Raw genomic sequence first — 13,311 nt, forward strand, 5'->3', positions numbered from 1 at the left:
TGGCCTTTTTAGCTAAATAGGCTTATAAAAAAGCATTGGCCTGCTCTATTTAAAGAAATAGGCTGGCCTGGCCTGAGCCTATGTAGGCTAGGCCTTAAGGCCATGTAGGCCGGCCTGGCCTGTTCCCACCTCTACATGATGTGCGTTTAGGGGCGGAGTACACATGCACATAATTTCCAAGATCTAGGTCTATCTTTCAATAATATTATTAGGAGTATTAAGTTAGGTCTACAAGTGTTACAAGGTTACTAGATTTTTTTTTTTGGGTTTATTTTAATGTATTTTTGTGCTGGTTTTATGAAGATGTAAATTTTTGGGTTTGTATATGAAATTAATGATGTTGAATAAAGTGATGATGAATTTATGGCTTTTTAATTAGAAAATATTTCAAAAATTAAAATTATTAATAAAGGTATTATTTTAATATATTTTTCAATAAAAATTGATAGAAAGGATTAATATGTGCATATTTTGATAGATAAAGGTTTAAATGGACCAAAAATAAGATAAATGATCTCTAGCGTAATTTTGCGAAAGAAATAATAGCCTTTCTTCTCTTTTCTTGGCCTAATTAAGTGGAGAGAATTGTTTTGAACATGATTAGAAATTAAGATATTTTGTAATTTAGTATGAATATTTATTAAAGAAAATATATAAAAAATTACTATATTATTAATTTTAAATTATAGAAAAATAATTCAATTTTGAATATTAGATGATTTACCCTCAATTGATTTTTATCTCATTCTTATTAATTAAATACGACTGTAATAATGCATTTCAATAATAAATAACATCAACAACTCTATACCCATCAATATAACTTGTAAAGAATAATATCTCTCTTATTTTTCATGTATTAAATATGACTCTTCGAATCATGCATCTCACGTAGTATAAGTTATTTTGACCATATTACACAAATTAAAAAACATAATTAATGTTATATAAAAAAGAATTACAAATTAGTTTACAAAATTATACTTTATTAATGATATCGGAAAGATAAATTGAAAAAAAAAAAAAAGACTAAAATAGTTGACAAGTGTGCTAACATAACATGTGTCGTTATGACACATTTTAAAGGCATATGTTAAGGTGCATTAAATTAGTTATGGTCTCACTCATTCACTCCATTCATTAAATTAGTTATGACACACATTATTAAATTAGTTATGGGCTTATGACACACATCAGATTTTTATTTTCTAATAACATATTATGCCTTCTTTTTTTTTGCACATTTTTTTAAGCAACGAGAATCAATAAAATTGGACTTTTTCTTTTCAAAAACATGATGCTTTTTCTTTTCTTTTTAAGCAACGAGAATAAAATTTGAAATTTTATATAATTTATAATTTATTTAATTTTTGTTTTCAGCTTAAAAATAAAAAAAGTTACTAATTTTTTTGTCTTAGCAATTCTCGTAAGTATAATTAATTATAATTGAATCATAGCTTTAATTATTAAAGTTGACTATTGCTTCTTTTAAAATAAAATAAATGGCATCTTGACTTACTTAATGCACCTTAACATGTGCCCTAAAGACACATGTTAGCAACACCCGTTTGTTTGAGGGGTATAATAGAAAAATAACATTAAATATTTCATTGATATTGTAAAGTCATTTATAATTAATTTGGTACAATTTTTTCTCTCAAAATTACTTATAATTTGGTACCGAGAAAATACACATTCTTTAACACACATTTCAAGTTTTCAACAAGCTCTTTTATTTGTTAAAATTTATATGGACTTGACAAAATATTGAGTGTCGCACAAATTTAGTGGGTGAATTTAAGCTAAAGAATGAGCGCGATGAAATAGGAGTGTAAAATTATTCTTAGGGAAAATCTATGGTACATTTGATAATTTACAATGTACTGGTACATCAGGTCATTAAAATGATAGGTAAATGAATCTTTTTTAAAATAAATAATTTTTTTATCATTAAAAACATTATAATAACCAAATATTATTTATCGAAATTATCAAAAATATAAAATTTGATATTTTTTAATTTTTATTCCTTATATTAGTCAATATTGTATTTTTTTAATAAAAAATTTTAAAAAAATTAGTGAATTGCTTATAAACAATGAAATTGTGATTTTTCTTGTAATATTATTAACTCTAAAATACAATAATAATTAATAAGCTTAATTCATAAAAATAATCATTAATTTATCAATTTAACGACTTAATGTACTGGTACATTCGAATTATTCTGATGTACCGTAGAAGTTCTCTTATTCTTATCCATGCAAGAGTAACACGTACTCTCCCCCTGCACAGCACACAAGTAATAATAATGATTGTCAATTAATGATGATGATGATTTTGTTAAAATAAAAATAGAAACAAATTATTGACATGGATATAGAATGAGTCACATTTTAAGATAAGATTATATTGAATTGGTAAGGCCACCAACCACGGGTACTACTGTTACTCATATATAAAAGGAGAACCAGACATGAATGAGATGATCGTTGCAATTGCATAGAATTTTCACAACACAATGGCAGACAAGGAAACCACAACATTAACAGAGAATGGATCATCAGATTTCAGTTTCTCGCCGACGAAAAATGCAACAAGTAGTGACGACAAGAACAATGTGATTGGGCGTCGTGGGCTACCGATGATCCAAATTCAGAAGAAAGCAATGGAAGTTCCGGAGATATGTCATGACGACAGCACAACACCGGTGAAAGCTCAAACAATTGAGGAGCTTCATTCTCTACAGAAGAAGAGATCAACCCCTAACACTCCAATCAGAACACCAACAGCACAAACTGCAGGTGCAGGTCCCTTTGCCAATGTTATTATTATTTCTGAAGAGGATCGCCAAAGACAACAACTTCAATCCATCAGGTACACATACAATGCAACATATTATTATTAATAATTAATGATCAATGAATTAATGTATATGTATAATTTGATCAGTGAATCGTTGGCGTCGTTGACGAGGGAGACAGGACCTAAAGTGGTGAAAGGAGACCCTGCAGCCAGTAAATTAGCGGGTAGTCCACATCAGCAGCATAGCCCTATTATTTCAACAGCAGCAGCAGCAGCATTTGATGTGAGTGACAGTGCCCTCAAATTCACTCACGTTCTCTACAACCTCTCCCCTGGCGGTATGTATTATTACTTAATTACTAATCGATTAATATTAATAAGTGAACACTCTGGTACACATATTATGATTATTTATTTTATTAGAAGAGGTAGTATAACATATGATATGATATGCAGAGCTGTATGAGCAAGCGATAAAGTATGAAAAAGGATCGTTTATAACGGCAACAGGTGCATTAGCCACTCTTTCGGGAGCAAAGACAGGACGTTCTCCACGTGACAAAAGGGTCGTTAAGGATGAGACAACCGAACACGACCTTTGGTGGGGAAAGTAAGTTGTTCTTCAATTCATTCACACATGATCATGCTATGTTTTTTGTATAACCTTGTCTTGAATTGAAATGTCGCATGTAAATAGAGGCATGTTATCTAAACACATTCCGGCCGACGACATCTTATAAGGAAAAGGCTATGCACGCAAATCGATAAGCATACTATATTATTAAAAAATGAAAATCAGTATATTTGTCAACTTATGTTCAAAAAATGTGTTTATGTAACATTTCTGATGTTAATATATCCTGGTGGTGCAGGGGATCACCCAATATTGAAATGGACGAACATACCTTCTTGGTGAACAGAGAAAGAGCAGTTGATTACTTGAACTCCCTTGAAAAGGTAACAATCAATTTGAGTAAAGTTTATTCACGTTCATCTCGGGAACATGATGATGTTTCCATCCCATGCATGCATTCCGTGACTTGATCTATTCCTCACCAATATAACTTCACTTTATAGAGTGACATGTCTTTGCCGTAAATGCCTCCAACTTCCAAGGATAAATACTCCCTCTCAACTTTAATTTTTAATCTGACAATATTTATAAATTATAAAATCAACTAATACAAATAAGTCATATAAAAAATAAAAGTATTAGTAGATATTACATATAAATCTATTTATGTATATCTAGGACGACTTTGAGGGAGTGCAAGGTGTCGGGTCTCCATTTTTTAAGGGCTTCAAAATAATTTATATGGTTGTAGGTTTTTTAAAAAAATATGATTTAAAAAGTTAAATAAAAAGTCTTAATATTTTTTTAATCTATATATTTTTGTTGGTCCAATTTCAAGTGGTTATGTTCAATTTTCAAAAAAATAAAATAAAATAAATTTAAAAAAAAAAAAGATTTATATTCTCCTTCTCCCTCCCAGAAGGAATGTTTTTTTTTTAAGTAATTAGAAGATATTTTTGTAATTTTGTTGGTATTTGATTATAATATGACTATTTTTAATGATATTTATAATTTTAAAAAGTATTATTCTTTTTCAATTTTTTGCTTTTTTATTTATTAAGGGGTCCATCTTTAATATTCAAGATCGGGACTCTAAATTGTCAGGACCGGCACTGTGTATACCCTCAACTTTAAAGATGGACTTTTTTCTTATATGGTATTGATGGAAGTCTTAAAAAATTCAAATGGTATTGATTTATTAATTTGTTAAACTATTAATTTCACTAAAATTTTCAAATTGGATTTGCTAGTTTTTTCAACCATAAATAAACTATACACCCTCTGGTTAAACTGAAAATGTGCCAAGACTTGGGGCCAGTTTCTTATGATGGAAAGTCCCACGTTACAGAATGAAAGTTTTTCAAATACTTCCACAGTTGCACTTAGCTTGGATGAAGATTAAAGTAGAGACTAGAGAGAGTGAAGCAATTGGGATCCACCTAAAGATGCTTTGTTAGTTTGTTTCCTACATTGATTGCATTGTGTATTCACCATGCACTCTTTTTTTGTTTTCTGTAATGTTTTACACAATCAAACAAAAGGAGAGAAAATAACTCAATGACTAGCTCTTCCTTTTCTCACTGTGTTAATTGATCTGAGTTCAGGTTTATGTGAATGATCAATTTCTGAATTGGGATCCAGAACACAGAATCAAAGTCCGAATTGTATCTGCAAGAGCTTATCATTCTCTATTTATGCACAATATGTGAGTAATGAGACATATTGTCTAAAAAGCATTACTAGACAATTCTTTACAACCTTAAAAACTAGATTTAGAATCCACAACTATGCCTCTAAAGACAAATTTAACAGGTGCATCCGACCCACGCCCGAAGAGCTAGAGGAATTTGGTACCCCGGATTTCACTATATATAATGCAGGACAGTTCCCTTGTAATCGTTATACTCACTACATGACTTCATCAACTAGTATAGATGTGAATCTTACAAGAAAGGAAATGATAATCCTTGGCACACAATATGCTGGAGAAATGAAGAAAGGTCTCTTTAGTCTAATGCATTATCTCATGCCGAAGCGTAATATTCTGTCCTTGCATTCTGGATGCAACATGGGCAAAAATGGCGATGTTGCGCTGTTTTTTGGATTATCAGGTGCAGTTGGATGACTACGTCAACCATGTACTTAATCGATGTTTGTGAGTAGCATTTGAGTTTTCATTAAACCGGTTAATTTGTAATCTCTTTAGGTACTGGAAAGACTACTCTTTCGACCGATCATAATCGGTATTTAATTGGAGATGATGAGCATTGCTGGAGTGAAAATGGGGTGTCAAATATTGAAGGAGGTTGCTATGCAAAGTGTGTTGATCTTTCAAAGGATAAGGAACCAGACATTTGGAATGCCATCAAATTTGGTACAGGTAACAAACAATCTTCCATTTGACGAAAATAATTGTCTGTCGTTACGTGTAGACTCTCTATGGTGTCATCCCACCTAACAAACATTTATTTGTATTTGCAGTGCTTGAAAATGTTGTTTTTGATGAGCATACGCGAGATGTAGATTTCTCAGACAAATCTGTGACTGGTAAGTATAATGAAATAAATATGTTCAAGTAGGCTATGTTAAAGGATTACGAAATGCATAACTGAATCATATAGGAAGCGAGATTATTTTTATGGATTTTGTACTAATCTTTTGATGTTGTCATGATATAACTTAATGCGAAAAAATTACTTAAAATGTCAATTAACACTGACAAACTGTGAATTATAAAGTTATGTGATTGAAGAATCAGAGAAATTCAAGCTTACTAATAGTTTGGAGCTTTTGACATTGCAGAGAATACTCGTGCAGCGTATCCAATCGAGTACATACCTAATGCTAGGATACCATGTGTTGCTCCTCATGCAAAGAATGTCATCCTTCTAGCTTGTGATGCATTTGGGGTGCTCCCCCCAGTAAGCAAGCTGAGCTTGGCCCAAACAATGTACCATTTTATCAGTGGCTACACAGCATTGGTATTTGCAATACCTTTCATCTCTTTTCGTACCTTCATTGGCATCCTGCAGGTACAAGTTTTCGTAGTTAAATTAATCTATGACACAGGTTGCTGGGACAGAGGATGGTATAAAAGAGCCACAAGCCACATTCTCTGCTTGTTTCGGTGCAGCATTTATAATGATGCATCCAACCAAATATGCGGCAATGCTGGCTGAGAAGATGCAGAAGCATGGAGCTACTGGATGGCTTGTCAATACTGGCTGGTCAGGAGGAAGGTGTGAACTCTAACACAATGCAACTGTATTGTAGTTTTATCCTCGGTAAAACTAATGTTTCTTCCGTATAATTTGGCAGTTATGGATCAGGCAATCGAATCAAGTTAGCGTATACGAGGAAAATCATCGATGCCATTCACTCTGGCAGTCTCTTGAATGTGAATTACATTAAGACTGAAGTATTTGGGCTTGAGATCCCTACAGCAATAGATGGAGTACCATCTGAAATCTTGGACCCTATAAACACAGTAAGTTGATATTTAGTACATTATATTTCTCTTATCAAAATTGTTAAGGTATGAATTGTATTTACCTTATACTTGACTTGAACTGCAGTGGCATGACAAGAAGGCCTACCAAGATACGCTTCTGAAATTAGCTGGTCTGTTCAAGAGCAATTTTGATGGATTCATGAACTACAAGATAGGGAATGACCAAAAGTTGGGCGAAGAGATTGTCTCTGCTGGTCCTATATTCTGATTGGAGCACTTAAGCTGGAAGTGATTTTGGCGAAAACAAGAGATGCACGCCGTGGAGATTAATCTTTTGAAAAGCATCTCTCGCTAATCACTTTCACTCTAATAAAGTCTTCAATGTGTTTTGTTTTTGTGTGCGTGTATAATGTTAATGATTGAGATCCTTGTAATAACATGTTTCCCCTCTTGAAACAAATCTCCTTCAATTTGTGTTCCTTTTCACATTTTCACCTTCTTCAAAAGGTATCTTTTTGCTGAGTTTCAATCTTCATTAAGGGCTGAGAATAAATTCATTAAAATGTTATGTATAAGAATGTTTATCTTGTATAGCGGTAGTTTTTACTTTAACTGAACTGTTGAAAGCTAATTATTCAAGGTAATCATCAATTATCATATGTAGCTAACTAGGGTTGAGAGGAAAACAACTTTTAGCTTTCTCAGACAAATTAAAAGTTTATGAGTTCCCTGTTCTATTTAAATTGCATTTTCTTTGGCGGGAGTGTAAACTTAGTAAACAACAACTTGCTGGTAGTAAAGCAAACCGATTTAAACAAACTCAGCTGCTAAACTCTTTTAAAACAAAACACTTATATAAGTAGAGAAGGCCAGTTCCTAGTAAAACCCAACGGTAAACTATACTTGGCGAATTTGATAGAAACAATAAATGCGTCTTCAAAATAATAGTATATTTCAAGAGAATGGGAAAACAAGAAGCTCGTAACTATATATTCACGAATAATGGGTGTTCTCAGTACACACGTTACATCAGACTAGTATGAAGGTTTGAAGGGTGGCAGTAAGCTGTGTGGCTAAGCACCCGAAAATGAGTGATAAAAATCATTATTGACAATAAGGAAAACTAGAAGCCTCGAACCCTTTTCATCAAGTATTTGTACAAAGATTTTGAATTATACAGAGAACAAGAATGACAAATAGGAAGAGGAATGAAGGAACATGAGAGAAGTCATACTCAGTCAACACACACAAAATATGGTAGGCAGAGCCAATCTCATGTTGTATCCTGCTCTTAAGATACATATAGCTTCATTCACAAAATGAATTTACTAAATGGTAAAAACAAAAATTTGCTGAAGGATACATTGGCAAAAAATCATAACCATACATATCCTCCAGGAAAGACATGAAAGAAGAGCACCCCAAGTGAAAGAAAAAGCACTTACAATATTAGAGTCATAAAGTGAGAAAGGTGAAACTTGGACCAAATTGACCCAAACTTCAGTCACTTTAAAACTGGCAGTGATGCAGCATGTCTATAGTCTAAACAAATGTTGTCATCACTTTCAGTTCAAGTAATATTTTAATCATGATTAGACATAAATTTGTTATTATCAATACAAAAAAGATGAACTTTTTTCAGTCAATCACTTGATTGAAAATCATTAATTCACTAGCCATGTTCTTGTGTCTGAAGTATATAGTTAACAGAGCATTTACGGATCTAAAGACTTCAACATCTGAGGATAAATGTACGTTACAAGAAAAATCCCGTAAATAGCAATCAAACAGCTCATTTTATTTCCCTTTGACAAATTCTATAACTATAAAACTTGAGTTCTACTTTTACAGCTTTAATCAAACATGGAATAACTAAGATTCAGCTGATGTAGTTGCATCGTCTTTGTGCTTGATCATACCAGAATCCACAAGAATGGGAACCTCAGCTGCAAGCCACGGTGCAAGACCCAAACAAAGTGCATGTGCAATACCAAATCTAGGGCTGTAAAATAAAGCCAATGGCACAAAAACTCAGTACTTAGAATTCAGCAAAACAGTGAAAGACAGTAAAATCTTCCATGACAAAGTTAACATCACTTGATCACATAAAATTCATTCAATTCAAACCAATTTCATATGAAGAACAAGGTTCTATTTCCACAAAGGGTCTGTTTCGATTGACTTATTTCAGCTTATCTATTAGCATAAGCACTTGTCAAACTGTTTTGTAAGAGCTTACTGAAACAGCTTATGAAATCGATATATGTGGCCTGTTTGGATGAACTTATTTGACATATAAAAACAACATATACTGACATATGTTTTGTAAGACTGTTTGGTATAACGTATAAAAACAACATTTTTCATGATAGCTTATGAAAACAGCTTATAGTGTATACAAAAACAATTTTATTTTATTTTATTTTATCTAATGCTATAAAAATAGCTTATCTAAGCTCATAAATAAGCGCTTATCATAATAAGAGCTTGTGCTATAAGCTACAAATAAACTATTTATCCAAACAGGGCCATGTTCGTAAGCTTTTTCAGCTTATGACTAAAGTTGTCCATGATAACTTATGAAAACAGCTTATAACATTGAATTAAATTTATCTTTTGTTATAAAAATAGCTTATACATACATAAATACTTATATGCATGAGCGCTTAATTGAGCTATTTATCCAAACACAAGTATTCAAAGCCTAACCAAATCCTAATAAAGAACACATATATAACAATAAACCCTAAAAATCTAACAACATCATAAAAATAAAAAAGCTTATAATGAAGAAAAAAATTACCAATTTTTTGCCCAGAGAGGCTTGAAATGCACAGTCAAGCAAATCTTTCCTCCTCTATACATCTGAAAATCGATTAAATAAAATGAGATAATTAAAAATCATCATTAATTAATTGATAAAAAAAACATGAAATTGAAGAAGATAAAAATAACGAACCTTCTGAGTTTTACCATCCAATTGAGGGAGTTCAAGTTCCGGTGCGGTGGAAGGATAAGTAACAGGAATATCAAATTGAAGATCAAATTCATATTTGAGAAGGTTATAGACATACCAACATTTACCGGTCCAACGAGTACCTTCAGGATTTGAAGCGGAGATCCGAAACCAATCGTTATCGTTTGATTTGTTCATCTGAGTGTAAGCAATAAGAGACTTGTACTCTTCTTTCAGCCTCGCCGTCCATGGTGCTCCGTCTCTTGGACCTGCTTTTGTTGTCAGCAATGGGATCTGTGTTAGCGTCGACTTCGTGTTTGGGTCCCAACCTTCCATCGCTCGCTTTTTTTCTTCTTCTTTCTTTCTTTTCGCTTTCAACACACGGGCTAGTTATTATGCCTCAACAAAGATAACTGAGAGTAATTAAGTTTCCGTTTTTATATTAACTTATCTCCAAAAAAATAAAAATTAATCAAAATTCAATTAATATATATTTCGTCGTCCCTAATAATTAAAACCTCGTTGAGAAAATATGCGCTTTAGGGGTATATTAGTAAATAAATAATTAATATTCTTAAAAATATGAAAGAGGTCTTATATTCGTAAAAAAAAAAATGAAAGGGGTCTTATATTCGTAAAAAAAAAAATGAAAGGGGTCTTATAAAAAGAGACAAAGAAAAAAAAAATACATATTGGTGAGTTTGTTAATAAAAGATTTTTGCTACTAAAAAACACGTGTGTTATGTTACGCTGAATTCAATAATTCAAAAACCTCAAAAACCCAACTACGCTGAAGTTTCCTATCGAACATCAAACCCTACCTCTGTTTCACAAACCCTGACGATTTTTTCTTCCCCTTTAGCCATTGTTTCCCATTAGTGATTTGAAAATGCAGAGTCTTTTAGTCTTGTTGTTTCCTATTTTCCAACAAAAAATCTATCTTTTTTTAAAAATCACTTTTTCTAACTTATTTGAATCACTGTGTCCCAGAAGGGTGTATGATTAATACTTTCTTCTTTTACTACTTTTTAGGGAAAATATGGAAAATGGAATAGTAGCAACAGATTTGCTTAACCACCAACAGGACACGATTTTGATGCTTATCCATAGAGAAACTGTCGGTGTACAAGTACAAAATTTTCATCCCGACAATACTGTTTTTGGAGGACACTTTAACGATCCTCCGGGGTTGAAAAAAACTCACTATGTTGTCTCTGATGACTAGGGACAATAATCATTGGCACACTCTAATAATTCCTGATAGAGTTGATGAGTGGCATAATGAAATTGATGAACACTGCAGACTTGAAGCATTTAGGCCAATCTACTGACCTTTCCTGAAGAAAAAAAAAATGATTTTGATGCTCATGATATGGTTGTTACACCGTACAGCACCGCTCGTTATCCAGAAACGAAACACTATTTATTGTCATCTATAATGGATTGTACTTGGTACCGAATGATCTTGGATTGTCCATCCCGGCAAATGGAGCGACAACAAATGAGGTTTATTTTAAATTTAGATCTAAAAAAAATGGATAGTCAACGATGAATGTGTCATTACTCCTCAGTCAAATGACGATTACCTACCTTTTATCACCGATTTTTTGGTTAGCCAGAACTATTTTCGCACACTTAAATTTCCGACTAGCATCAATGTATTTCTTTCTTTTCTTATTATATTTTTTAGTTTTATAAAAAAAATGTTGTTTTAAAAACTTTGTCTATTTTGTTTTAGGAACTATTCAACGCAATTGGAATTAGAAGGCAGGTAGATATGTTGTTGCCAGTTATTGAGGTACTTACCGTTCCTATAATCCTAATGGGAAAATAAAGGTCGTATCCTGATACTCTTAAGTGTAAAGACACAATTTAAATTGACACCTGAAGATGTTGCCAATCAACAAATCAAATTTGTCAAGTCAATTAACAAATTAAGAGAAATTTGCACTCATCTACATATGCATGTCTAAAGGAGAAATATTGAAGGTACTTGTTATTTTTAGAGTGATTGTAGATATTTAGGTACATGTCATTTACTATTTAGGGAAGAAAACAAACTAACATTTCAATTGTTTGGATTGTATAGGTCATCCTGAATTGCTTGAAAAAACTAACAATTATTTTTTTTTATTATTGTATAGGTCATCCTATATTGCTTGAAAAATTGGCAAACCTTGAACCGGACACAAAATGTCCCATTTGTTATTCAGAGCTGAAAACAGTCCAGTTGATAACTCATTGCCAACATGTATATTGTGAAGATTGCTCCATAGAGATGTTGGAATGGTATTATCTTCATAAACCTTAATCTGAAAGAAAATGTCCTTATTGCAGAAGGAGAGTAAGTGTTGATACAATTTTCACATGTCCTACTGATTCAGAATCAACCAAAATAAAGATGTTGATTGAGCTTCTTAAGAGCTCTGAAGCACCTAAAACAGTAGTAGTCTCAAAATATACTAAATTTGTGAGCTGGTTGAAGTCGCGTCTTAAAGAGTTAGGTTTTGAAGTTTTGGATTTGGACATTGAATCAGACCTAAATCATAGGTTAGGCGTCGCAAAAACATTTCAAGATTCAAAAGTGGGCGCCAAAAAGCAGTTGGTCTTAGTTTCTAACTTTGAGAGTTTGCGTGATATTATCAATATCTCAGCTGTGCGTGTGGTGTTTTTTATGGAAGCTATTAAAAGACATGATGAAACAACAGTTTTGAATATGGCAAATCGGATTCAAAGCATCGGCAAATGGCCTATCACTTAATCATTGAAGATTTTATGGAAACAAAAATCTTGGAGGTGAGGGCCGAAAATGGAGTTATGCCCGACGAATTTGGTGTGAGGAAATTCGTGCTATTCTAGAGTGGCGAGTATTGGTCTATTTTTACCCTTTCGTTGCTTTTGTGCTATTCTAAACAATTCATTTTTTTTAATGCTTTTTAGCATAGAGTCACTGATGCATGTGTCATTTTTAACCTTTTTGATTTATATGCTCTTAAAATTGTCGTGTGAAAATATCAGTGGTTTTTTATATAGTTTTTTTTTTTTGAATAATATACAATACAACCATTGAATTTGATAGATGGTCTTTAGTATGTTCAAAACCTAAGATGGATTAGCAAATAGTTTGGTTGTTGACTCGAATTATGAGATAAATATTTAGCATTAATATGAGATTGAGTAAGTTGGATTTCTTGTCTTTGGAGTGAGTAGATATACCTTGTGGCTAGTTTTCCAAGTTACTATTTTAATGGGGAAAACACAATTTTTATGAATTGATTTTTGCGTAATTTCATCAACAGGATGGAAGCAAGTTGTTGATCTGATCATGGTCCGGAGTGCAATCTAAACAAATCACCTTTTCGATCGACTATCTCGTTGACACATGTATAGCTAGACTCTCATCATTGTAATGACCGATGACTATTCTTTTTTTTTTTTTTTTTAAAAGTTGATGGTTTATAAGTACCACCAACTTATTTACAAAGAAAATACTACAATTGCTGCTGCCAAGGATCGAACCCCTGA

The 13,311-nt window shown here is 32.4% G+C and overlaps 2 protein-coding genes across 2 annotated transcripts; one reads left to right on the forward strand and one right to left on the reverse strand.

The window, feature by feature from the left end:
- Window positions 1–2,377: 2,377 nt before the first annotated feature.
- Window positions 2,378–7,442, forward strand: LOC123893633 (phosphoenolpyruvate carboxykinase (ATP) 1-like). Its single transcript, XM_045943397.1, has 12 exons — window positions 2,378–2,877; window positions 2,953–3,143; window positions 3,262–3,415; window positions 3,678–3,762; window positions 4,984–5,084; window positions 5,192–5,490; window positions 5,586–5,759; window positions 5,861–5,926; window positions 6,182–6,360; window positions 6,449–6,618; window positions 6,698–6,866; window positions 6,955–7,442. The coding sequence occupies exons 1-12, from the start codon at window positions 2,522–2,524 to the stop codon at window positions 7,096–7,098; spliced, it is 2,088 nt and encodes a 695-aa protein (XP_045799353.1). The 5' UTR covers window positions 2,378–2,521; the 3' UTR covers window positions 7,099–7,442.
- A 1,102-nt stretch (window positions 7,443–8,544) lies between these two features.
- Window positions 8,545–10,207, reverse strand: LOC123893634 (ubiquitin-fold modifier-conjugating enzyme 1). Its single transcript, XM_045943399.1, has 3 exons — window positions 9,790–10,207; window positions 9,634–9,695; window positions 8,545–8,832 (listed from the first exon to the last, which is right to left on the reverse strand). The coding sequence occupies exons 1-3, from the start codon at window positions 10,120–10,122 to the stop codon at window positions 8,703–8,705; spliced, it is 525 nt and encodes a 174-aa protein (XP_045799355.1). The 5' UTR covers window positions 10,123–10,207; the 3' UTR covers window positions 8,545–8,702.
- Window positions 10,208–13,311: the final 3,104 nt, after the last annotated feature.

This window comes from Trifolium pratense, linkage group LG7 (assembly GCF_020283565.1).
Source record: "Trifolium pratense cultivar HEN17-A07 linkage group LG7, ARS_RC_1.1, whole genome shotgun sequence".
In the NCBI taxonomy this organism is placed as follows: Eukaryota; Viridiplantae; Streptophyta; class Magnoliopsida; order Fabales; family Fabaceae; genus Trifolium; species Trifolium pratense.

Bases quoted from the DNA above. Each gene is read 5' to 3' on its own strand.
- LOC123893633 (XM_045943397.1), top strand. From the start codon at position 2,522: ATGGCAGACAAGGAAACCACAACATTAACAGAGAATGGATCATCAGAT. The intron at 3,144-3,261 runs GTATGTATTATT...TATGATATGCAG, and splicing joins CTACAACCTCTCCCCTGGCG to AGCTGTATGAGCAAGCGATA. The intron at 3,763-4,983 runs GTAACAATCAAT...ATCTGAGTTCAG, and splicing joins ACTTGAACTCCCTTGAAAAG to GTTTATGTGAATGATCAATT.
- LOC123893634 (XM_045943399.1), bottom strand. From the start codon at position 10,122: ATGGAAGGTTGGGACCCAAACACGAAGTCGACGCTAACACAGATCCCA. The intron at 9,696-9,789 runs GTTCGTTATTTT...ATCGATTTTCAG, and splicing joins TGGATGGTAAAACTCAGAAG to ATGTATAGAGGAGGAAAGAT. The intron at 8,833-9,633 runs GTAATTTTTTTC...TTTATTTTACAG, and splicing joins CCTCTCTGGGCAAAAAATTG to CCCTAGATTTGGTATTGCAC.